The 25305-nt window shown below is 61.6% G+C and overlaps 1 protein-coding gene across 3 annotated transcripts; it reads left to right on the top strand.

The window, feature by feature from the left end:
* Positions 1 to 698: 698 nt before the first annotated feature.
* L1CAM (L1 cell adhesion molecule) lies at positions 699 to 24542 on the top strand. Of its 3 annotated transcripts, none has more exons than XM_057719398.1 (27): positions 699 to 790; positions 10288 to 10478; positions 13898 to 14003; positions 14244 to 14446; positions 15455 to 15577; positions 15686 to 15856; positions 16124 to 16235; positions 16369 to 16553; positions 16694 to 16825; positions 16967 to 17110; positions 17702 to 17813; positions 17933 to 18099; positions 18212 to 18368; positions 18582 to 18706; positions 18851 to 18961; positions 19133 to 19330; positions 19525 to 19595; positions 19766 to 19988; positions 20586 to 20701; positions 20887 to 21088; positions 21179 to 21301; positions 21413 to 21586; positions 21686 to 21805; positions 21934 to 22089; positions 22593 to 22727; positions 22900 to 23020; positions 23318 to 24542. In XM_057719398.1, exons 2-27 carry the CDS (start codon positions 10403 to 10405, stop codon positions 23547 to 23549), a joined length of 3795 nt encoding a protein of 1264 aa, XP_057575381.1. In that variant the 5' UTR covers positions 699 to 790; positions 10288 to 10402; the 3' UTR covers positions 23550 to 24542. The 3 variants fall into 3 exon arrangements, with proteins under 3 accessions (XP_057575381.1, XP_057575382.1, XP_057575383.1); XM_057719399.1 differs by having other exon boundaries at positions 22948 to 23020; XM_057719400.1 differs by lacking the exon at positions 21686 to 21805.
* Positions 24543 to 25305: the final 763 nt, after the last annotated feature.

Genomic DNA, 25305 nt, shown 5'->3' on the forward strand with positions numbered 1-25305 from the left:
GGGAAAACTGACAGGGAGTCGGAGGAAGATCTGGGGATGGGTTATGGCAGCTCCAAGGAGCGCTCTCTCAGCAACACCCCCCCCCGCCCCCGCCTCTGGGCTGCGCACGAGCCCGCACCCCTCTGCGCCTCCCTGGCGAGCTGAGATCTAGGCCCGCGCGCCCCTCCCGGACTGCGTGCCTAGGATCGGAGGGGGCTGGTTCCGGGAAGAGCCCAGGGACGCGGGAATCATGCCCTGGAAGCGGGGGCGCCCACACACCCCATGGCCAGGGCGCGGCTGAGACCGTGTTGCGTGTGGGTGCCGGGTGGAGGCTGGGGGGGGGGGATCTCTCTCCACCGCCCAGCGCCGCGCCCCGGGAGCACCCCTGCCTCGAGATTCCTGCCCGGAGCCTCCCCTGCGGCGCGGGTGCCCTGCGGCGCGGCACTGCCGGGCCGGGGACTGCAGAGCTACAGGCGCGGGTCCGCTGGGACCCGGCGGCGGGGGTCCCACTGAGCTCCCGGAGGGGGTCACCGGGGTTCCCAGCCCGCGCCGGCCTCGGCAGCCCGGCTCGGCCGGGACAAGGGGCGCGGCGGGGCGGGGCGGGCGGCCGGGGAGGTGATCTCACTCCCCCCTCTCCCGCCTCCCCAGCGCTCCCCTCCCCCTCCCCTGCGCGCACGCCCGCCCCGCCCCGCCCCCGCCCCGCCGCCGCGGCCGCCGCAGCCTCAGCATCGCAGACGCACTCGGGCGGCGGGGTCCGAGGCCGGCGTGCGCGGAGGCTGGGCGGGCAGCCCGAGCGGCGGCCGCAGCGCAGGTAAGGCGGGCAGGCCGGCGCTCGCGCCCGGGCCGCGCCTGCAGCGCCCCGAGCCTCCCGTCCCAGCCCTGCCCCGGGGGCGAGAGCTGGGAGCACCCCCCGGGCCAACCCGCGATCACCGGCGGAGCGGCCAGGGCCCCACCCAGGCCCGGCACCCGGCTCCGGGCCCCGCGTACCGCAGCGGGGCGGGGGAAGGAGGCCGGGGGCCGGAGCCCGACAGGTGAAGGGTACCTGGGCGGCGCCCGAAATGCCGACCCGGGGAGGGACGCTCCGGGGGGAGTCAGGCAGGGTCTGTGCGGGCCGGTGGGGGCTGAAGTTGGCACGTCCCTCCGGGTGTGTGCGTGGGTGAAAGCGGAGCGCGGTGGAGCCAAGGGACCCCCACCGCACCCCCCGATCGGCCGCCGTGGGGTGTGGTCCTGGGCGTGGCTGTCCCCCTTCCCCAGTCCAGGGTCCTGTTTGGCTGAAAATCCAGCTGCCAGCATGGTTGGGGGGAGGTTGGACTAGGCTTCCCCTGCAGTGGGGGGCAGGGGAGGGAACTGGGCCTGGCCCTCCGCCCCAAGGTGGGAAGGGGGGCTTTGTTCTCCTCCTTCTTTCTCAACCCCAGCCCGCACTCCCGGGCTTCCCCTCCCGGCCTGTGCCGGGAGCAGAGTCTCCTGCGCTGGAGGCATGGGGTGTCTCTAGAGCCACAGGTTCTGCAGGCTCTTGTGGCGAAGAAAGGGCGCCTGAGTGAGGCTGACCTGGGCACCCACCAGGGTGAGGCTGTGCGCTTGGGTAGAATGTGGGCCCATCAGGTAGGGAGAGGGAGGGAGGGCCTCACCGCCTGGCGCACTGCACTGCCCACTGCAGGTCTTTTGCCCATTGCCAAATCTTCCTATTGCTGTCTGGTTATGGGAGGGGTCTGCAATTCCTCTTCCCCCATTCCTAGGGCTAATTTGGGGGGACTCTTGGTTGGTAGGGGTTGCAAAGAGCACCTAGTACAACCTGCTGCCCCTACAGGGTATCTGGAACCCAGCCCACCAATGCCTGTCTCAGGAAAGCAGGCCCAGGGCCATCTGACCCCCCCTCAACAAGTGGGGAGTCTGACACCCCCCTCCAAGTAGGTGTCCTGCTTCCACTTAACTCCACCCAGAGGGCAGGGGCTTCTGGGCAGCCCTGTGCCATCTCTGCTGACTCACGTGGCCCTGAGGGTGAATAAGCCAGTCACCCTTGCTTCCCATGAACCGCTCCTGAGCCCTATCTTGCTTGTCCCCTGTGGGGTGGCTGGGGCAGGGGGCAGCCTGGTGCTTCTCACCTCTGATCAACTCCTTGCTGCAGGCGATGGGGCTCAGCCTGGCCTGGCCTCTCACCTGGCACAGCACCCACGCCACGCCCACTCGTGCACCCGTAAGCTCCCTAGCTTTTGGTGGGGGGCTCTCAGCTAATCTGTGCCCACAAGGCAACTTATTGTCAGTGCGGAGGCTAGGAACCCCTCTCCGCCTCCTGGGCATTTCTCTTTGCTGCATCCTAGTCTCTCTCTTTCTCTTCGTGCTGATTTATGTCTGTGTGTGTGTGATCCCCAAAGTAATACATCCTATGGTGGTACGCTTGACATATACAAAAAAGAACAAAAGAAAGTAAGGATGCTTGGTGATCTGATCACCCAGAAAGAATCCCACTCAGCACACCCCAGCCTCAGTCTCCCTGCTTTGCTACAACCCACTCCCAAGAGGCTCCTCCCGCAACGCCCAGCCCCCTGCAAAGCACGGAGCCTGCGCTCAGCGCAGTAACGAGCTCCTCCCAGCCCAGGAGCTCAGTGGCCCACGGGGTGGGCAGTCATTTGCTGGGCAGCTGCTCACTGCCAGGTGCCGCCTGGGCCAGGCTCGGGGCTACCCACGGAAAAGGCAGTACCAAACTGGACCAGCACTGTCTTTGTCTTCGGGGTGTGTGGACTGCTTTTCTGTTTTCCTTTGTGACTATCTTCAGGGAAAGGGCAGGCAGGGATTGGGGAAGGGCCTGGTGCGAGGCCTCCTCCAGCGGGCAGAGGTGCCCGGCTGTGCCCCCGTCAGCCTCTTCCCGTGCTGGGGCGGATGCCTTCCACAGCGCGCACTTGGGCAAGGCCAGCTGGGAAGGGGGTAGGAGGCAGCCCGTGTGCCAGTGACGTGGGCCCCTCAGTCCTTTCCCTTTTTGCGTCTCAGCCCTCTTGGCTACCACACGGGGCATGGACTCGTTCATCTCCGAGGCCCCTTTCAAGGCAAATGGTCCCCTGTGCCACTCTAAATGGCTGCAGTCGGACAGAACGTCTCCTGGGGCACTCTTTCTGCCAGTGGGGCAAGTGGCCTTGCTGCACCGGGCCTGCTTTCCAGGAGAGTCAGGGCGAAGGTGTGGTGGAAGCTTTTCCCCAACCCCTTCTTGGGGCAGAAGGTTAAAACAGGTCTGGAGTGAGGACAGGGACTGCTTCCCGGGGCTGCCCTGGGCCTAGGTGGGGCCTGTTCTGGGGGAGAACGGAGTAAAGGGGGGCCCTGGGCAGCGGTCGGCCAAGATGGGCAACCCAGCCCCCCGGCCTGCTCCGCCAGCCCCCCCCCCACCCCGCTGTGGACGTGAGCCTTGACTCAGGGACTCTGCCCCGCCCTGTGATTCAGACAATGGGGGCGGCAGGGGGTCTGAATCGCCCCTCTGGGGTCCCGAGTGGGCTGCTGTCTTTGCCCTGCTCCATCCTCCCATAATTAGGAAGCTGGGTTGAGGTCCCTGGGTGGGGCCTTACCCCCCAACCCCAGTCCTTCTCCCTCTTGCTCACTCTGACCTGGCCCATCCTGGGCGCTCCCTTCTTGCTTCCCCTGCCCTCTCCTTGCTCTTGGCTGCTGCCTTGTTACACCCCTACCCCCGCCCCACGCTGTCACCCCTCTCCTCCCTGCTCTGTTGGAGTTTCACTGTGGGGGGCGCACCGCTGCCCTCCCCTCCTTACCCTGTTTTCTGCCTGCCCTGCCCCTCCCTGGATGCCCTTGCCCCCATCTCCCTCCGCACTTCCCTTTTTGTCTTCTCCCTCTGCACCTCTCCCTGGCCCGCTTCCTATAGCCCAAGCTGGGCCTGGGCTCTGAGCCTCTGCATGGGGTGACCGCCACCCAGCGCATGTCCACTGGGCTGTAGGCCTTTGGGTTGGGCCCAGACCTCCCGTGGGGGCCTCGTCTGACCTGGAGGGTGGACAGGGGGCGCCTGGCAGCCACCAGCAGAGGACCCAGGGAGAGGTGGTGGGCGGTTAGCAAGGCCAGCCCACCTTCTCCCCAGATATCAACAGGATCTTTGTGGCTTCCTAGAGGCTGGGGCTTGAGAGAGGGAGGAGCCGGGGAGGGTGGCGAGTTCCTATGCAGGGGGAGGGTCTGGATGGACTGCTGGTCTTTCTAGAAGCTTTTGTTTGTCCCATGCCCCCCCCATCCAAGGCCTCGGGCTATTGCCTACGCCCCACCCCCCATGTTCTCCCCAGGTCACGAAGATGGGGGGAGGGCCTGGCCACTCCTACCACCTGGCAGCTCACACCAGTCTCTGGCCCTAAACCTGTCAGGGACAGCTGTGACGGCCTTGGATTGGGTGGAGCAGGAGCGCGGCCGTGTCCTGGGCTTCACTGCCTGGGTTTTGCGCGCTCGGCGAGGGTCCCTTCTGAGCCAGACCGTCTTCCTGCCAGTCTGATGGTGGAACGTGAAGGGAGGTAATGAGCCCCCAGGAGCCACACTTCCCTCTGAAGTGCCCAGAGCCAGGCAGATTGGGAGCGGGCTGCCAGTCCAGAGGTTTGCACAGGGCAGCTTTGGGTGTGGGGGTGTGTGCGTGGCTTCCCGTGTTCCTATTTGCATGCATGGGCATCGGCTGTGTGGGTGCGTGTGTGCAGTCTCGTGTATGTGTGTGCTTGTGAGAGAGTGTGCGCACACATCCTCCTGTGACCCTGCAGACCCTGTGCTGGGGCGGGTGGGGCTGATGGGGTGGCTGCGGAGGCAGCTGTGTCTCCCTGCGTGATGTGGGGGCTTCCCGCTGGGGGGGTGCCCTCTGGCCCCTCCCCTGGCCGCCTGCGTTCATGCCTTAGGAATGCCGAGGCCCAGGGGACAACAGAGGCTGCATTGTCCATCCCCAGGCTTCCTGTGCCCCCTCTGCCCTTTAACCCTTTGCAACGGGGAGCCCTGAGGCAGCCCAGGGGGCCTGGCAGTGTCTGAGCTGTTTCCAGGCGCCCCCCTGCCTCTCCTCACTTGGGCCAGGTGTCCCAGGGCCTGTGGGGGTGGGCCTCGGGCTGGGCCCCTCCTGCCTCCGTTGGCTTGGCACCTTCCCTGCCTCCTCTGCTGCCTTCTCTGGGGCCCGTTAAGAGCAGACGTATGTAGCCTCCTCCTGGCCGGCCCCTAAGCCCCCTCTGGTGTCAGGCTGGGGCTTCTGGTCTTGTTCTAAGCCCGCTTTCCAGAGCTGGAGGGAGGGGCTTAGAGGTGGGGAGGGGGCATAGGTTTTAGGCCGAGGGCATCAGCTTCCCGTGCATAGGCAACTTGGCTATAGTGCTTGCATGCTAGGGGCCTGGGAGGCTGCAGTCTTGGTCCCTGCTTCAGTGGACCTCAGTTTTCCCTTCTGCACTGGAAGGGAGTCCATGCTGTCCCTAAGCTTTGTCTGGAGAGAGGGGCCTTCTAGGTAGCCGAGTGCTCTTTGTGAGGGGGCCCTGGAGCCTTTGGTTTTGCGAAAGCAGTCAGAGCAGCCCAAGATACTGCATAGCCAGGGAGGGGAGCAAGAAACCCAGGCTCTCCTGGAGCTGTTTGTCTTCTCTTGTGCAGAGTCCTTGGGCAGGGGCGGGGGTGTTGAGGGATGGGGTGGTTCCTTCTCTGTGCTGAGGCGTGATGTGGGTCACATCCTACTTCCACATGGCCTCCTCCCAAGATTTCCTTCCTGGTTCCCTGCATTTGCCTGCCATCTGCCTAGCAAATAGGCCCTTCCCCAGGGGGCAGGCCAGCCGGGAGCCCATCCTTGTCCAAGCCCCGGCCCTCTTCAGACGCAGGCAGGCACACGGGTTGTGATGCCTGGGACGCTGAGAGGCGAGCTGACCCCCACCCCAAGTGGTCTTTGGTGGCTCTGGTGCCTCCACCCCACCTAGAACCCCATGCCTGGGTGCGTCAGTACCACCCCTATGGCCTTGGTGCTCCGGTTCTCTGAGCCTCAGTTTCCTCAGTTATAAAATGGGGATAACAACAGTGCTCCTTCCCCGGAGCAATTTAAGGATTCAGTGAGTAATGCACGTGAGGGTGTTTAGAAGAGTCCCTGGCGTGCGGCAAGTGCTATCCGTGAATTCAGTTAATAAAATAGGGAGGGGGGGAATGTCTGTCCAGCTGCCAATGGTGAGATACCCACTTCTTTTCTCAGAGGAGACTCTGTTCTCCTCACTCTCCCACAAAGGGTTAACCTCTGTCCCGCCCCTTCCTTATCCTGTGAGGAGAATGGTCCATTACAGGTGAGCTGTCGTTGCCTTGGAGACCGCAGCCGTGAGGGGGCTGAGGGTGCACTCTCCCTTAGGGAGGGGCGAGGCAGGGAGCACCAGGGACTAAGCAGCAGTCCTCTAAGACTCATGGGGCTACTGGGTACCTGTGGGGGCTCCCACCCAGCAACTTCTTTTATGTGTGATCTAAATAACCCATTAGGCTGCGGCAAGCTTTGCTCTCGTCTTCCCCCATCTCTGCCAGCGGAGGGAGTTGGCTCCATCTCCATGGAAACCCGCCAGCCACAGCCTGGGGGGGAGGGCAAGGAGGAGCCTTAAAGGAACACAGTGCCTAGGGTGTAGGTGACACCCACCCCCTCATATACACACTGACAGGCTGGAAGACCCCCACCAGCCCCCCACAGCCCAGGCAGAGGTGCCCCCAAGTGCCCCCCCCAAGCCTACAAGTACGTGGACGTGGCACCCACACTAAGCATCTCACATACATGGGCTGAGCCTCCAGCCCTGCCCCCACTTGGAACAGACAGGCTGGGGGACCTGCCTGTGACTTCTCCTTGGCAGGTGCATTTCTGTTGGATGGCAGGAGCAGGACCTGGGAGCTGGCGGGCCTGTGTGCAGGCGGAAAGCAGCCAGCCCAGGTCTCGGCCTGGCTCCACGGCCTCCCAGGTGTTCTCCCTCCTCCCAGGCAGAGGACCGAGACCAGAGGAGTGGACTGGCCCTGGGACCCAGGGTGTGGCGAGGGGTGGGGCTCCCCTAGGATCCCACTGAGCCCCTCCCTGATGGCTCTTTCACCTCAGAGCCTGCCACGCCCTCCTCCCCTCCTCCTGCGCTGAGTGTGTGTGAGGCCTCAGGGAGGATGGGTACTCAGCCTGCCTTGGTCGTCCCCTCCCCTAGCACGGGGGCACTCACTGTTGTGCCGGCCCATGGACACATGGGCGGCCCCCCTCAGCCAGGCGGCTGCTCTCTCCATGCCAGCAGCAATCTTGGAGGGAGTCTCTGGGGTCCTCTGGGTGCTTCTTCTTCCTTCTCTGTGGGGGTCCCCACCTTCTCCCTGAGGGCCGGCTAGCAGCGGCTTGTTCATCTTGTGTATAACCGTCCCTAGTGCCACAAGTGGCCAGGGACCTGCCGCTCTGTATCTGTCGTTGTGGGCTTTGTTTGTCTGTGGTCCCGGCTCGCAGCTTCTCTGCCTTCTGTTTCTCTCTCCACCCTACCTGTCAGTCCAACCTCACCTCTAAGCCCAATAAGCCCACCTCCTCTGGTTCAGGTCCATCTCTCCTCCTTCCCTGTCCCTTGCCTGGCACTCCCCCCAGGGGCAAGGGTGCTGAGGAGGCGCTACTGGGCTTGTGTGTGCACGCGTGCACACACACACACACACACACACACACACATCCCCACTCTTCTTGCTCTTTCGGCCATTTCTCATCAGTGTTTTCTGCAGCTGTCTCTCATCCTTGGTACTCCTTTCCCCTCTTCTCTTCCTTTCCCTGCTGCCTGGGTCTCTGTTTCTGGATTTCTCCACCTTGGTTACTGTGGTGGTCCAGCAGCGCTCTTTGTTTCCCATTCCCTGCCCTCCCTCCCCCAGCCCTACTTCTCTGTCTCTCCTGCTCCCTCCTGCCTCTTTCTCACCCTGTCTGTCACCCTTCAGTCTTCCCCAGCCTGCCCCCCCACCCCTTTGCAGACATGGCCTTGGCTCCATCTGTACACCAGCTTGTGGAACACTCCCCCGCCTCCTTTGCCCCTAGAGGTGCTGATGGGGGGTGGGGGGCCTGCTGAGCTGACAACCTGAGCTGCTTGCTCTGTAATTGCCTGAGGAATGGGGAGAGATCAGAGACCCAGCAGCAGTGGGAGGGGAGGAGGCATAGCACCCTCCCAGCTGTCAGGGGCCTCTCAACCTTCTGGCTCCTGCTCATCTCTGAGTGCCTGGGAAGGTGGTGAGCTGGGTGGCAAATACCAGGAGACTAAAAGAGGTTGGATGTGAGACTGTGGGGTGTTGGGATGGGGCAGAGAGTAGGGACCAGGGAGGTTGGAGGTATCATATATATCCCTTGCATATACACTGGGGTACACATGCCAAACCTCATTCTGGGAACCTAGACTGGGGGACAAACAGCCATCATCATGCCAGCAAAGGGAGGGATCCAGTCTCCTCCCATTCCGGAAGGTCAGCCTTTGAGAGATTCTCACTTGTTTCTCTCCCCTCCCCCTCCTAAAACCAGAGCACTCAGAGCTCCCAAGGCTGCTGTTTGATCGCCTGCCCTCTGATCTGAGCCTCCTACTGCTTCCTACAGGCCTTGAAGCTGAGGCCAAGGCCGCATGGGGCCCAGCCTGCTTGCATTGGCTTTGTGGAGGAAAGTGGGGGCAGAACAGGTCTGCTGTTGCTCCTCCTTTCTGGGCCCCAGCTTGGCTCTTGCAAGTTGGGAATTGGCCATGCCTTTGCCACTTCTCACCCTCCAAGTCATTCTCTTGGCCTTCAGTCCATCCATGTTGACCCACCCTGGTGCTTCTTCCCCTCCAGCTTTGAGTCTGGGAGTCTGAGAGCTCTAAGCTGATTGCTATTCACCACCGTCCATTTCCCCTGCCCAGTCCCCAGGCAATCTGCTGAATTCACCAATCCTCTCAGGTCACCTTATACGAAGCCAATTTGTGGCTTCTGGTTGCCTCCTGACAGCCTGGATATCTTAACATGGCGTTCCAGGCCTCCCCACCCACCCCTTCAGCATTCTGGATGAGGCTTGGTCCCCTCTTTGATAAGGTCCTGGCTAGGCACAGGGAGGATGCCTGGGATGGACTTGGTGAACGCATCCAGACCCAGGCTCCAGGCTCCAAGTTCTCAGTCAACCAGCAACCTGCTCTTGCCCTCCCTACACTTTTACCACTGTCTCTTTCTCACACCTCCTCCAGTTTGGAGTCAAAACAATCTGTCCTCTTGGCAGTCTCATTTCTTCTAGTCATTGGCAGAGAAGTCCCCTATCCTGGGCCCTCAGTCATTGGGGCTTCTTGCATGCAGGTGGGATGTGTATATAGCTGGCATCGCTTTGGCTTGGGGTGGACACATCTATCAGTTGAGCCCTGAAGACTCAGAAAAAGACCCAGAAGGTGGGCCTGCCAGATATTCGAGATGTCAGAAACACAGTCCCAGAGCTTTTCCTGACCCCTGCTCTGACCCTGGCCTGGAGCATCTGGAAGGGGGGAGGCCACAGTCGCTTCTGTTGACCCCCAGGAACCTGAGGGACAGCAGAGAGGTGCTTTCCTCCTTGCCTCCCTCCTGCCACTTCTTGGGGGCAGGCTTCCTTTCCCCTTCTTTCTTCTTTTTCTTCGACCTGTTCTGTGCAATTCAGCCTTCTCGGGCCCCTTTCCTCCTTTCCTTGTTCCTACTTCCCAAGTCCCCCTGCCCCCCACCAACTTTTTAGGCCGGAACAGCACCCAGGGATCAGTTGGCTCTGAAACCCATAACAATGAAAGGAGTTCTTCTCTACATATGTGTGCATGCATGCTTGTGTGTGCACAGAGATAGCAGATATGAGGATTCATCCCCCATAGATACAGACACACAAGACACACACGTACTTCTGTGTGCACACACCCACTCATGAGTGCATCCCCCTTCGTGAGAAGATGAAAATGTGCTCCTGCATGCACACACACAGCCACAAAGATAGTGATGTGCATATTTGGCTACATGCAGACTCGCATCCACACTCGTGCCCACAGGCACCTGCTTGCTGGGATGTTGAGTCACACATGGGGATGACATGCATGGAGCAGCCTGTGGCATGCCGAGGGGAGCTGATCAGGGCAACAAGTTGGTGCTGGAGAGGCAGCTGGTGAAGGAGGCACAGACAGAAAGTAGGAAGGGAATGAAAGGCAAACGGGAGGCCCAGCCTCTGCGGTCTCTTCCAGGTTTCGTTCTCCAAGGTGGGGGGGAGGGAGGGATGGATGGAGGAGCCGGACAGCCGAGGGCGGGGCTGGGGGCGGGGCCAGGAGCCCAGGCTAGCCCAGATGTTAGTCATTAACATCCGTCCGTTTTCTCTTCTCCCTTACCTTTCCCTTCCCTCCTCCCCTCTCGCAGTGCCCCCACCCCCGGCTCCCTTCCTAAGACGCCCACCAGCCCCCTTCTCTCCGGCTGGAGCTTGAGCTGAGCCCGGCCGGCTTTGCCGCGCCAAGCCGCCGGCGCCGCCGGGAAGATGGCCGTGGCGCTGCGGTACTTGTGGCCTCTCCTCCTGTGCAGCCCCTGCCTGCTCATCCAGATCCCCGAGGAATGTGAGTAACCGGAGGGAGCCTCAGCGCCACCTTTCACTGCCGCGCTGGGCTGCTCTTTATCTTCTGCCTCCTCACCTTCTCTCGGGCTCGGACCCTCGCCCCTCCTTTCCTGGGCATGGAGTGGGCAAGAGGTACCCAAGACGTTGGGTACCTCTGGAAAGGACAGGGTGGAAGACTCGGGGTGTGTCAGCACCACGGACAGGGACCAAAGGCGCGGGAGGGCGGGTGAGATTTCAGCACCACGGACAGCAGACCGGGCGCTGGACCAGCTTCCTCCGGCCTCTGTGCTCTCCTTTGGCCCGCCCCACCCCTCCTCCAAGGATGAGGCGGGCAGGAGAATGGGGGCCGTCCCCAGTCCCCAGCTAGCTCGATCAAGCCTCGCTCTGGCTTCTGACTTGGGTAATCCTATCTTGGGCCGTTGGTAGCCCTGTTCTGTGCAATTCAGGTGAACTGAGACAGGAACAGACCCCTTACAAAGGTCCAGTAACCTTCTGGATCCTTACGATTTGATGTATAGTTACTTGGTGGGGTTAGGGGTGGGGCTGTTGGAATGTGACCTTTGGGGGGGTCACGGGTAGGTGTCTGGGTGTTGGGGAGTGTGGCTAGAAGGTTGTGACTGAACATGAGTGTTTGTGTATGCTCGTGTGTTGGACAGATGGTATATTTGTCTGAATATATTTGTGGATGTGTGTGGTGTGATTTACTAAGTGTGGATATTCCCGAGTGTGATTTTGATTTCCTATATGGGTAAGTTTGTAAGTCACTATAACTTACTTACTGGTCACATTTGTGAAGGTCTGTAGGTGTTTGACTGTTAACATTGCATTGTAGTGGGTCATGTGTGCATGTGAGTACCTGTCTGTGTGTGGAATGTGTGTTACTGTGATGGTGTTTTCTCCTGAGTGTGAGCAGGAGGTATAAACACACTGCTGTAAGTGGCTGTTGGGCTTGCGGTAGGGCAGCTCACAGTGTAACATTTGTGTATCTTGAGCCTGTGCCTCGGTAGCTCCAGTCCCTTCCCCCCTCACCTTTTGTCTCTGAGCCTGAACCTATTGGAGGCCAGCATCACTGAGCGATGAGCCCTGGGGTGAGGCTGGGGAAGAGTGTCCATGCCAGGAATGAGACACGGGCTGAGGGAGGTGGGCGTGGAAGGCACCTGGCACTGGGGGGCAGTAAGGGTTTGGAGGAGGTGGAGAGGGTCTGATGGGAAGAGAGGTCGGCGATGTCTACTTAGATATACACAGAGAAGTCATGCAGTCACGCCCATGCCACTCCCCCAGCTGCAGATGCACGCGGACAAGCGTGTGGGTAGACACAGAAGAGCCACCTGTACCCAACCAGGCACAGAGACTCCGAGAGGACACACAGGAGGCACAGAGACACACACAAGTGAGAAGTTTAGATACAAATGAACACAGTCACCCACAGGAATACAGAAGTGGGTGTGCAACACAAAATTGTACACTGAATGTAAGCACTCACACACAGCCTTCAGATGTCCTCTGGCAAGACACACCCATATACAGACACACGGGCGGATGCTCACAAAGTCACTGCAGCACAGCGGAGGGCATCCACACACGTGCCCAGACTCACACTTCTGCACATTCCCACACACGTGCTCCTCTTCCTCCCCTTCCTTCTCCTCTCGGTTGCTTCCAGGCCTTGCCCTGAGCATCAGCCTGCCCTGCTACACCTGTGTGTGGTGGGGCAGGGAGCATTTGGAAAGGCAGGGTAAAGAGAAGTAGGCCAAAGACCACTGCAAGTCTGAGGCTGCCCTGGCCACTAGCTGGCACTTGTTATTGACCCTGATACAATATGGCAGGCGGCCTGGTGCCTCCCTGTTGGAACCTGTCTTCCAGCGTTCTCCCTCCCGGGCCACTCCAGGCCCCTTTGTCTCCTTTCCTGCTTTCTCCATCCCTCTCTGGCTCTGGCTCTTGGGCTGCCTTCACTGGCCCCTCCCCAGAGCAGGGCTGTCTCTGCAGTGTCCCCAGGGAGCCCCCTCTTCTCCCTGGGGGCCTTTACACTGAAGTCTTCTACAGAGACAAAGCTTTCAGAGGCAGCCCACTGCTCCCCACCTTTCCCTCCCTTCTCTCCCCTCCTTACAGCCACCCTGGCCAGTGCTGGGCTGAGTCTGGTGGCACTGGGGGCAGTAACTCTGGCCTCAGCTCCAGGGAGCTTGGTAGCAGCCTGAGAGGAAGGAAGAGGAGAAAATGAGGGTTGGCGCCGGCCCTGCAGGCAATGGAAACTCAGATTCAGCGGGGCCTTTGGGAGGGTTTGGAGGGGAGGGGCAGCTGGGCTCTGAAGGCTGGGCCTCGGTAATTGAAAACACTGAGCTGTGCTAATTGGATTAGAGGGGAAGTGGGCTGGAGCAGAGGAGGGTGCCCTGGCTGAGGGCTGTCTGCCTCCCAGCCTTCCCAGGCATGCTGGGTGGGGTGGCGGTCAGTTCTGCAGCCCCTGCCAGGAGGATGCAAGGGTCTGTTCAAAGTGCACTCTTTGTTAAAGGCACGAATTTCTTTCTTCCTGCCCACTGGAGCCGTGGCCGGGCTCCCCCTGGGCATTGCCCCACCCCGGGACTGGTGCTCCTGGCTGTGTCCTGCCTTTCTGGGTCTTGACCTGCCACAGCTCTAGCCCAGCATGTGTCCCTATATTACACCTCCTCTCCTGGCCTCCCCTCCCCCAGGGGTGTCTGCCCGCACTTACTTCCCATGCCGTCGGGCCCCCTGCCCCCTGCTGGGGCTGCGTGTCAGCGTTTCTCTCCCTCTCTCCCTTGCTGCCTGGATTTCTCAGATGAAGGACACCACGGTAAGTTGGGGGGAGGGTGGGAGTGTTTCCCAGAAGGCCAAGGAGAGAGGGAAAGAGGGGGTGCCAGCACGTCCCTCCCCCTCTCCTGCACAAGCTCAGCTCTCCGCGTGCGCCGTGTGCCCTGTGTGGGTTGCAGTCTTTTCTGGTTTTTGGGTCCCGTGCATCAGCCACCCTCCTCTCTCCTGGGGCGCCTGCGGGGACCCCTTCGTTCTGTTTCCACTGGGTTTCCTCCCTCACTTTCCCGGCTCTGTCTGGTGCTCCACCCTTCCCTCTGGTCACCTCTCACCCTGTGAGGGGTTTGCCCTTTTTGGTTTCTGTGTCTTTGGCTTTCCTTGTCTCTCTTTTCTTTGTTTCATATTCCTTGTCTTTCTCTTTGGCTTCATCTCTCTCTGCTAGTTTCTTTGTAACTTCTGGTGCCGTCTCCTCTCTGTTCTGTCTCCTTCCACACATGTCCCGGCCACTTTTGGCCCAGCCTGTTCCTCCTCTGCCCCCAACCCCATGGCCGTGGGGCCTATAAGGCTCCAGACCCCGCCTCCCTCACCACGGAACAGGGGTTAAGGCTGCGCTGCCTGCAGATGCCATCCTCACCACCACTGTCCCCATCCTGTCCCCAGTGATGGAGCCCCCTGTCATCACGGAACAGTCTCCACGGCGCGTGGTCGTCTTCCCCACAGATGACATCAGCCTCAAGTGTGAGGCCAGTGGCAAACCCGAAGTGCAGTGAGTGACCTTCACCCTCTAAGCCCTGGGGTTGACCACTGACTACCTCCAGCCCTCGTGTCTCCCAGGGCCTCCCAACTTCTGGGTGCAGACACCCCAGGTCTCCCTTGTTACCCTTGATCTTCACCCTGCCCCAGTCCATCCCCGGGGCCCCTGGCGGCTTGCACCCTTGCCTTGGCCTGTGCCAGCCCCTGTCCTGGATTCCCGGCCTCAGGCCTCTGAGCCTTTTTCTGCCCGCAGGTTCCGCTGGACTCGGGATGGTATCCTCTTCAAACCCAAGGAGGAACTGGGCGTGACCGTGAATCAGGCGCCCCACTCTGGCTCCTTCACCATCACGGGCAACAACAGCAACTTTGCCCAGAGTTTTCAGGGCACATATCGCTGCTTTGCCAGTAACAAGCTGGGCACCGCCATGTCCCACGAGATCCAGCTCATGGCTGAGGGTGCGAGGCGCTGCAGGGACCAGGGAGGGCCTGGGACACATGAAAGGGTCCTCAGACAGGTCTGGGGAGCTCATGTGGGGGTCCAGCCTGAGAGCCGTGCTCCCTCAGCTCGTTGTTAAGTGTGCCAAGGGGACCGGGCACCCTGCCGGCCCACAGCCACCTCCTCTTTCCTCGCCCTGTTCTTTCTCCACTCTTCTTGGTCAGCTCCATCTCCTTTTCCCTCTCTTCTTCTTCCGTGCTTTGCCTCCGCTTGACCTTGGGGCCTGCCGCCTGGGGGATGTGCATGGGCTTGAGCTCCTTGACCGACTGAATGGGTGGAGGATTGAGCCTGTCTGAGCCACTACATGAGCTTTGGCTTCCGCCCCGTCCATCCCAGAATTGCCATCTCTCTACCACTCTCCAGTCACCTCCTTCCGCCTCCCGCATGGCTCTGTCTCCACTCCCCTCTGCTTTCCATCTCTCACCTGGCCTCTCCGGCTCCCTCCTTTCTGCTCTCCGGCTCTGTCTTTATCTGTGTCGCCCTTTCCCCTGGGGTTTTCCCTCTGCGTTACATCCTCCCTGGGCTTTCTGCCTCCCAAGCTTGTGGTTCTTTCCCCTCTCTGCCCCTCCAGTTACCTTGGGAACCGTTGCCATGGTTTCTGTGTCAGGATGATGGAAGGGTCTGTGACTCCAGCATCCCTCCACAGCTCCCCTCCCCCACTGCTGCACCTCAGCCTTCCCCCACCCGCCCTCGTCCTCATCCTGTCCTCCTGGTGGGAGCTGAGAATTGTGGAGACTTAACCCTTCGCAGACATCTGGACTCCTGCCCATCCTCTCCTCCGCATGGAGTGCCAGGCTCTGCCTTGAGCCCCAAAAGGACCCAGAATCTCTGCCTCCCTTTATGTGAACTTCCTCTATGGCCTGGCCCTCCGACCCCACTCCCTTGGCTAGCCCTCCTCCTTTCCCCTGCCCTGCCTTGACCAGGAGGAGACTTGAGACCCACAGTGCCAGCCTCTCTGTCCCTTCTAGGTACCCCCAAGTGGCCAAAGGAGACAGTGAAGCCTGTAGAGGTGGAGGAAGGGGAGTCAGTGATTCTGCCTTGCCACCCCCCACCCAGTGCAGAGCCGCTTCGCATCTACTGGATGAACAGCAGTGAGTGCCCACGAGGGGCTGCTGCCTGGGGGCGAGTGGGGGGTCAGTGGGTGTGTACTCTTGGATGGGGGTCCTGACCGCTGCCTCCTGGCCTCCCCAACCCCGCAGAGATCTTGCACATAAAACAGGATGAGCGGGTGACCATGGGCCAGAACGGCAACCTCTACTTTGCCAACGTGCTTACCTCGGACAACCACTCGGATTACATCTGCCATGCCCACTTCCCTGGCACCCGGACCATCATTCAAAAGGAACCCATTGACCTCCGGGTTAAGGCCAGTGAGTCCCAAAGGCTTTGATACACCCCCCTACTCCTCTCTCCCCCTCAGGCATGGACCACATCATGGGTCAGGCCGCCTCGGCCTTCCTCGAAGACAGCGTGTCCTACACGCCTCCCTGGGTGGCGAGGGCAGAGATGGAGCCCTCTCTAACAGAGGAGGAAGCTGGGGCCCTGGGGGCTTGCTGGGGTGTCCAGAATCCCCCAGCCTGGGAACTTTGCGGGTGGAGGGAAGGGTGAGCCATACCGCCCGCTCTGTCTCCTTACAGCCAACAGCATGATGGACAGGAAGCCGCGCCTGCTCTTCCCCACCAACTCCAGCAGCCACCTGGTGGCCCTGCAGGGGCAGCCGTTGGTCCTGGAGTGCATCGCGGAGGGCTTGTGAGTCTGGGCTCCTTGGGAGGGGGCGGGACAGGACAGCGCAGAGCCTTTGCCTGGGGGCAGGGCTGAGCGGCCTGGTCCTCTCTCCCCTCTGCTCTCTCCCTTGACCTCCCTGCACCGTGTCCCCGGGCAGCCCCACGCCCACCATCAAATGGCTGCGCCCAAGCGGCCCCATGCCAGCTGACCGAGTCACCTACCAGAACCACAACAAGACCCTGCATCTGCTGAACGTGGGCGAGGAGGACGACGGCGAGTATCGTTGCCTGGCTGAGAACTCGCTGGGCAGTGACCGGCATGCCTACTACGTCACCGTGGAGGGTACGGGGCCTCTGCTGGCTCACAGCCAGGCAGGCTCCCCAGAACGTGACGCCCACTGCCACGGGGGTGGGCAGGCTCCGGGCCGGGGCCGAGAGCTGGCTGCGGGCTGCGGGCTCAGGGTGGCTCCCCGTTCCTTGCAGCTGCCCCGTACTGGCTGCACAAGCCCCAGAGCCATCTGTACGGGCCAGGAGAGACTGCCCGCCTGGACTGCCAAGTGCAGGGCAGGCCCCAACCAGAGGTCACCTGGAGAATCAACGGGATCCCTGTGGAGGGTGAGCAGGCCCTCAGGCAGGGACAGGGAGCAAGCGTGGCGAGCCCTGGGGATGGTGGGAGAAGAAGAGGAGGGCGAGGAGGGGCCTCAGCGTGACTCACTGCTCTGCCCTGGGCCCACGGCCCACCTCCTGCACGCGCAGAACTGGCCAAGGACCAGAAGTACCGGGTCCACCACGGAGCCCTGATCCTGAGCAACGTGCAGCCCAGTGACACGATGGTGACGCAGTGCGAGGCCCGCAACCGGCACGGGCTCCTGCTGGCCAACGCCTACATCTATGTTGTCGGTGAGCCGCCCTCGCCCCTCTGCCTCGTAACCCCCAGTCCGTCCCTGCAGCCCACTGTGGCTGCCTTTCTCCCCTCTGCAGCCTTCCCTTCATCTCCCGCCCGTCCTCCCAGCAGAGGAGAGGCAGGGTGTTGGGGGCATTTCCAGACGAAGCGGCAGCCTCAGACAGTGGTCTGCCCTACCACGGATCCCGGAGCAGAGGCTCACCCTGGCCAGCATGTGCCTGAGGCCAGCCGGGCGGCTCCTCTCCCAGAGCCTCGGGGAAGACAGGAGCTAGGCCCGGGGGGCTTTCGGGAAGAGGTAGACTGTCAGGGGGCCCTCAGATAATTGGTAGGACCTAGGTGGCTGGGACAGGGGGCACATCTGAGACGGAGGGGACGGCGTGTCCTAAGGCCAAGAGTGGCTCCGCCTGGCAGGAGCCAGAGGCGGGCGTGGAGAAGCAGGATGGGCAGGGATCTTGGGAGCCTGAGAGTGCCTGGTAGAGTCACTGGCAGCTTCCAGAGGCCGCGAGCCCTCCTGGGAGAAGCTGCCCTGCCCATCCCTCGCCTGGCCCCCAGTCCTGCCCTGTCTCCCGTGACTGCTCCTCCCTCAGAGCTGCCGGCCAAGATCCTGACCCCAGACAACGAGACGTACATGGCGGTCCAGGGCAACACCGCCTACCTTCTGTGTAAGGCCTTTGGAGCCCCTGTGCCCAGCGTCCAGTGGTGAGTGCCCCGACCCCGGTGGGGGGCACCTTGAAGCCATCTTCTGGCCCCGGGGAACTGGGGAGTGCCGGGGGCCCAGCCCACTGGGCTCTGAGCCAGGCCCGCCCTTTTCGCACCAGGCTGGACAGGGAAGGAAAGACCGTGCTGCAGGACGAGCGCTTCTTCCCCTACACCAACGGGACCCTGGGCATCCGGGACCTCCAGGCCAATGACACTGGACACTACTTCTGCCAGGCTGCCAATGACAAAAGCAACGTGACCATTGTGGCTAACCTTCAGGTCAAAGGTCCGATGACACCCCCCACTCCTGAGGATGTGATCAGCAGCCCCTCTAGGAGGGCGGGTCAGGGTCTCTGGAGGACCCCGAAGTGAACTTCCCCTCCCATCATTGCCCTCAGATGCCACTCAGATCACGCAGGGGCCCCGCAGCGCGATTGGGAAGAAAGGCTCGCGAGTGACGTTCACGTGCCAGGCCTCCTTTGACCCCTCCTTGCGGCACAGCATCACCTGGCGTGGGGATGGTCGAGACCTCCAGGAGCTTGGGGACAGTGACAAGTGCGGGCCCAGCCCCAACCTGGGCTTGGTGGAAGGGGGCAGAGTGGGAAAAGCAGGACGTCCAGAACTGCTGGCCTCATCCATGGGGGGAGTGCCCTGCTTTGAGGGCGAAGATTCTGGCGGGAAAGGGAAGGGGGGAAGCAGAGTGCCGGTGGCAGGAGGTAGCGGGTCCACTGGGAGCAGAAGGACGAGTGTGCCCCCCACCCCCACCAGGTACTTCATAGAGGACGGACGCCTGGTCATCCACAGCCTGGACTACAGCGACCAGGGCAACTACACCTGTGTGGCTAGCACCAAGCTGGACGTGGTGGAGAGCAGGGCAGAGCTCCTGGTGGTGGGTGAGTCCGAGGATGGTATCAGGCTCATGGCCCGGAGGCGTGGGGGGCACGGGAGCCCAGGCTTACATTACAGGGCCCTTTCAAGCAAGGGGGTGGGGCCCTGGCTCGTGAGTGGGCCCGAGATCCACCCTCTGTGGCCCTCAGGGAGCCCCGGACCTGTGCCTCAGCTGGAGCTGTCGGATCGCCACCTGCTGAAGCAGAGCCAGGTGCGCCTGTCTTGGAGCCCTGCTGACGACCACAACGCCCCCATTGAGAGTAAGCCCACCAGCATGGCGCGCCATGAGCCCTCCCTCCTGGCGGGCCCACCCTCCTCCCGGAGCTGGGGCTCTGTGACCTGAGAACGCCCGTCTCCTGGGCCACCCTCTCCCTTCCAGACTTTGCACCCCCCTCCCCCACTTACTCCATTGCCGGTTCGCTTCTTGGCAGAGTATGACATTGAATTTGAGGACAAGGAGATGGCGCCTGAAAGGTGGTACAGTCTGGGCAGGGTGCCCGGGAACCAGACCTCCACCACCCTCAAGCTGTCGCCTTATGTCCACTACACGTTTAGAGTTACTGCCATCAACAAATACGGCCCTGGGGAGCCCAGCCCGGCCTCTGAGACTGTGCTCACGCCGGAGGCAGGTGAGTACCTGGGAGGGGACCTCAGGCGCTGGGCCCCCTAGGCTCTGCAAGGAGAGTCTAGGCAAATGGCGGTGCCCAAGCTCCTCTGCTTCAGGGGCCCCAGGGCCAGAACGGGTCATTCCTTCCTTGATCCTCGGCCTTCACGGCCTCAACAGGAGTGCACAACGTTGATGTGTGAACACGTTACTTTGCAGCCCCAGAGAAGAACCCTGTGGACGTGAAGGGGGAAGGAAACGAGACCAACAACATGGTCATCACTTGGAAGGTGAGGGTCCCTGGGCTGAGGTCACCCCTGGTATCAGACCGGGACCCAGATGTTTACTGCTCCCCCTGTCTGTGCTAAGGAGCAAGGACCTGAGGCTGGGCTGGGGTGTGGGTCACAGGCCGGAGGAGGGCTCGTGGCCAGCCAGCTCCTTTGCTGCTCTCCCGCTCCAGCCGCTCCGGTGGATGGACTGGAATGCCCCCCAGCTTCAGTACCGCGTGCAGTGGCGCCCTCAGAGGACACAGGGGGCCTGGCAGGAGCAGATTGTGAGCGACCCCTTCCTGGTGGTGTCCAACACGTCCACCTTTGTGCCCTATGAGATCAAGGTCCAGGCCGTCAACAGCCAGGGAAAGGGCCCGGAGCCCCAGATCACCATCGGCTACTCTGGGGAGGACTGTGAGTGTTGGGCTGGCCACGCCCATGCCTGGGGGTGGAGCCTGCGTGCGCGTGCGTGGCCCACTCCCCACCCACCACTCAGGCATCTGCCCAGGTGCCCAGCTCCTACCTTTTAATACACAGTAGTGCGTTTCCTAAGAGTAAGGATATTTTCGTACGTAACCCAAGTGCTGTTATGAAAATCCAGAGAGAGATTCACCGTCACTAAGTTGGCATCTACAACTTACCATCTCTCTGGGTGGCAGCTGACACCCGCATTGTATGGACCAGGGCTGTCTTTCCTCAATTCAGGATCCGGCCTGGGGTCTGGTTATCCTACTTTTTTCCTTTCCTTGAATCTAGAACATTAACAGATGTCAAGTTTGATCATCCAGTCAAGACCTTTTCTAATGACTCTTCCATGTAGTTATTATTTTCTCTCTCGCGACTAATAAGCAGTCTGCAGGGAGAGACCCTGACACCACACGGACACCCTGATCATCAAACTGCCTGCCCCTCGTATTGCGTCCAAATCCATCTTCCCCCTGCGGGAGGGCAGGGTTCTGGACTGACCTCAGGGTGCCGCAGACCCTCATTCATGTCATTGGCCGTTTCCAGACCCCCAGGCAAGCCCTGAGCTAGAAGGTATCAAGATCCTCAATTCGAGCACCGTTCTGGTCAAGTGGTGGGCTGTGGACCCAGCCCAGGTCAAAGGCCACCTCCGGGGATACAATGTAAGAGTCCAAGGCATGGGGGCTGGGGCGCTCCCTGGGGTGAGGTGTGAGGCTACCAGGAGTGATAGGATTGGGGGCGGGCTCCTGCCAGCTGCTCTCCCGGAAGTCCTCAGGTTGGAAGAAAGGCCCCCCAGGGTTACCGCCAGATGCCTTCTAGCTTTCCGGGCTCTCCTGTCCACCTGCAGGTGACGTACTGGTGGGAGGGCAGTCAGCGGAAGCACAGCAAGAGGCATGTCCACAAAGGCCACGTGGTAGTGCCTGCCAACACCACCAGCACCATCTTGGGAGGCCTGCGGCCCTACAGCTCGTACCACCTGGAGGTGCAGGCCTTTAATGGCCGGGGACTGGGGCCCGCCAGTGAGATGACCTTCAACACCCCTGAGGGAGGTGAGCGTCGCCCCCTGTGCCCCTGCGCCTGCCCCCTGCCCCCTGGGGTGGCCAGGGCGAGGACCTGCTGCGGGTCTCTGTGCCCCGCAGTGCCCGGACACCCTGAGGCCTTGCACCTGGAGTGCCAGTCGGACACCAGCCTGCTGCTGCACTGGCAGCCCCCGCTCAGCCACAACGGCGTGCTCACGGGCTACGTGCTCTCCTTCCAACCTCGTACGTGTGTCGGGGGCCCCGAGCTTCGGCCCGGCCCAGCCGGGAGGTGGAGGGGAGCTGGGGGCTGGGCAGCGCTGGGGGCTGAAGCTGCCTCCTCACCTGTCCTCACAGTGGACGATGGGGGCAAAGAGCAGTTGTCCTTCGACCTCCCGGATCCTGAGCTGCGGACACACAACCTGACCAACCTCAGCCCCCACCTGCGGTACCGCTTCCAGCTGCAGGCCACCACGAAGGAGGGCCCCGGAGAGGCGATCGTGCGGGAAGGAGGCACCATGGCCTTATCCGGTGAGCTGGAGGGGGCTGAGGAGGTGGGCTAGGCAGCCGGGCCCACACGGGCAGGCCAGGGGCTGCCTCAAGGTCCCACACCCTCCTGTCAATCCCCAGGGACCCCGGATTTTGGCAACATCTCGGCCATGGCTGGCGAGAATTACAGCGTGGTCTCCTGGGTCCCCAAGGAGGGCCAGTGCAACTTCGGGTTCCAGATCTGGTTCAAAGCCCTGGGGGGTGAGCGCAAAAGGGGACTCTGGTGTTGGGGGTAAGGGGGCTCAGGGCCCAGAGGGGCTGGAGGTGGTGTGGAGCCAGGGTGCTGCCAGGCCCTCCCGCTCAGCCCGGCTACCCTCTTACCCCTCCAGATGAGAAGCTGGGAGCTCATCTCCCGCCGCAGTATGTCAGCTACAACCAGAGCTCCTACACGCAGTGGGACCTGCAACCTGACACCGACTATGAGATCCATTTGCTCAAGGAGAGGGTGCTTCTGCACCAGATGGCCGTGAAGACTAACGGCACCGGTGAGGGAGCCGCAGGCACTGCCTAGTCAGCTTCCCTCCTTCCCCAGCCCAGTCACAGCCACCCCAGGCCCCAGGCCACGGCTCGGCTCTTCCTCCCAGAACCTGGGCGCCCCTCGGCCCATGATGGAGAAGTCCAGGTCCCTGAAATGATCCCTTTTCGTCTACTCTGTTTGAACTGTTGCCAGGGCGACCATTTTTGCAGAAGGTCCTCCTCCCTGCCCCCCAGAGGGTGCCCTGAAAGCGTCGGCTACAAGCACTCTTTGCCGCAGCTCGTCACTCCTCCCGGGCCCTCTGGCGTCCACGGGCCTGGCCCTCACCTGCCCCTGGCCAGTCCCCAGGAGTGGAGGGGTCGGGAGTGGATGGAACCGGAGGCTCTGAGGGAGGCTCGTGCACAAGGCTGGGAACGGGGTGGGGCCGGGCTCCAGTTGTGGGTCTGCAGTGCCAGGTGACCCCGCATCTCACCCCGGGCCTGGGCTTGATCTCCTTCCTACTCTCCCCGCCAGGTCGAGTGAGACTCCCTCCCGCTGGCTTTGCCACCGAGGGCTGGTTCATCGGCTTCGTCAGCGCCATCATTGTCCTGCTTCTCATCTTACTCATCCTCTGCTTTATCAAGCGCAGCAAGGGTGGCAAGTACTCAGGTAACCCCTGACCCCGGGGCTCAAGGGAGGACGGTGGAGCTGAAGGCAGGGAGGAGCCGAGGGTCCCGCTTCATCCCTCCTGAGAGCTGCCGCGACAGGGTGCTGTCGGTGTTCAGAGCCCCAAGGGACAGCCTCATCTGCATCCCCGCCTGGGGCTGGGCCCATTGTCCAGTGACAGGCTGGGGCGGCAGAAGAAGCTGGGCCCTCTCTGTGTCTGCAGTGAAGGACAAGGAGGACACCCAGGTGGACTCAGAGGCCCGGCCCATGAAGGATGAAACCTTCGGCGAGTACAGGTGAGCTGGGGCAGAGCAGGTGCCGGGGGACCACCCGGCCACTCACTTTCATGCCTGACCCGTCTCTCTCTCTCTCTCCTTTGTGCTGCGGGGTGATGGCAGGTCCCTGGAGAGGTAAGACAGGGCTAGTGGGAAGATGCTGTCAGACTCCACGGCAGGGATCCTCCCGTGGACGCTGTGTGCCTGGGAGTGCCGTTGGCCCCGGCTTGCCAGGCCCCCTCCCTCAGGCCAGCGCCTGCCAGCTCCTGCTGGGCGCCACTGGGCAGCCTCCCACTCCCTTCCGCCCTCCCCCTGCAGCGACAACGAGGAGAAGGCCTTTGGCAGCAGCCAGCCATCCCTCAACGGAGACATCAAGCCCCTGGGCAGTGACGACAGCCTGGCCGACTACGGGGGCAGCGTGGATGTCCAGTTCAACGAGGACGGCTCCTTCATCGGCCAGTACAGTGGCAAGAAGGAGAAGGAGGCGGCAGGAGGCAACGACAGCTCAGGGGCCGCCTCGCCCATCAACCCTGCAGGGACCCTGGAGTAGCAGGGTCCAGCCAGGCCAGGCCAGGCAGAGCACAGCCCAGGGCTGGGCCGCAAGGGCGTCAGGAGCCAAGACCCCCTAGCCTGAGGCCTGTCTTGGGTCCCTGACCTTGGGACTAAAGCCCCTCCCTCTCTTCACCACGCTGCAGCCCGCCCTCTGGCCCTGAGCCCGAGGGAGGCTTGAGTCGGGGTAGAGAAGAGGAACCCACTGCCTCTAATCCGCTTCTGACTACCCGGTCCCCAGTTTATTGCCAAAACCCAGCTGCACCCCTTCTTGGGCACACACCGCTTTGCTCCAGCTCGAGGGCCGAGGGCTGATCACCCACACGTCAGGAGCCTTCTGGTGCTGCCTCGCCGGCCTTTGGGCAGAGAAGGTGTGGGTGGGGCAGAGGAAGCGGGGATGCTGTGTGGCACCTCCACCCCCAGCCATTCCTTGGCCAGCCTGGCTGTGACAGGGGACAGAACTCGGTGTCCCCACCATCTGCTCCCTTTTCTTTGCCATCTCTGCTGCAAATGGGATGGGAGCTGGGCAGGCTGGCCATGGGTGCAGAAGAGGCCATCTGGAGAGCCCAGAGTCCACCTGCCAGTGTCACACACACTCGGCCCACCCCTCTCTGTGGCCGGCTTTCAGGAGCTCCATACACACGCTGCCTTTGGTACCCACCAGACGACATCCAAGTGGCCTCCGTCACTGCCCAGCTGCGGGGCAGGCACACCTCCTCTCCCCCGGGCCCCAGCCTCCACCGCTCCCCAGGACCCCTTAGCAGCCCCCTGGAACCCCAGTCTGAAAGTTCCCTTCCTCAGCTTCCCCAGCCCCTCCTTGGGAATGTAAATACACCATGACTTTGAAAGTTTGTCCCCGTGCCCTTTCCCCGTACGCCACTAGTGTGTAGGCAGATGTCTGAGTCTCTAGGTGGTTTCTAGGTTTTATAGCAATTAGCTTTGATGATCCCATCCCAGGAAAAGTAAAAACAGACAAAAAAAAAAAAAAAAAAAAGGAAAGATTGGTTCTCCCAGCTCTGCTGCGCTCCCGCCCGGCAGCCGCCATCTCCCCATACGCCTTTGCTTGTTCTGTCGGTGAGCCCTTTACAAAAAACAAAAGTATATATATATATGTACATAAATATCAGAATTATAAAAGGCAAATAAAAACCTGGAAACAAAGAGGAACTTTTGTCATTTTACGGAGCACCCCATCCCTCACCACGTCCCACACTGTGGTTCCACCTACCCCGCCAGGCCCGGCTCTCGCCCCCTGGCTCTAGGCTCTCCCCACAGTTGGGCCCCTTGTTCCCACAGCGTCAGGCCCCGGGGGAGTAGTGCTGCCTGGGCCGCCCAGCCCTCTAAATCAGTAAAATGCACTTTGGGCCCACCGAGACAGCCGGCCTACCCTGGGCATCTCTGTGACGGTGCGCTCCGAGGCTTTCCCAGCCCGGATGCCTGCAGCTCTCCCCAGCCCCTGCAGTCCTTGGTTTCCTCTTTAACTGAGCCTCTAGAAACCACCAAAAGAGAGCATCTTTGTCCACATCCCACCATTAAATCTATCCTCCCCGCCCCAGCCCCAGCCCCGAATCCTCTGTCCTCCGGCCCCCGTGGGTGAGGCGAAGTCCGAGGTCAGCCTCTCCACCCAGGCACCAGGTCCCACCCCACCGTGACCCATCAACGATTGTCCTCCTGCTATGTCATCCTTGTCTTTGCTGTATCTCTAATTTTTCTATCCTTGTTGATCAGTTCCGTGGGCAAACATGCTGTAACAGCTT

Source organism: Hippopotamus amphibius, chromosome X (assembly GCF_030028045.1).
Source record: "Hippopotamus amphibius kiboko isolate mHipAmp2 chromosome X, mHipAmp2.hap2, whole genome shotgun sequence".
Taxonomy (NCBI): domain Eukaryota; kingdom Metazoa; phylum Chordata; class Mammalia; order Artiodactyla; family Hippopotamidae; genus Hippopotamus; species Hippopotamus amphibius.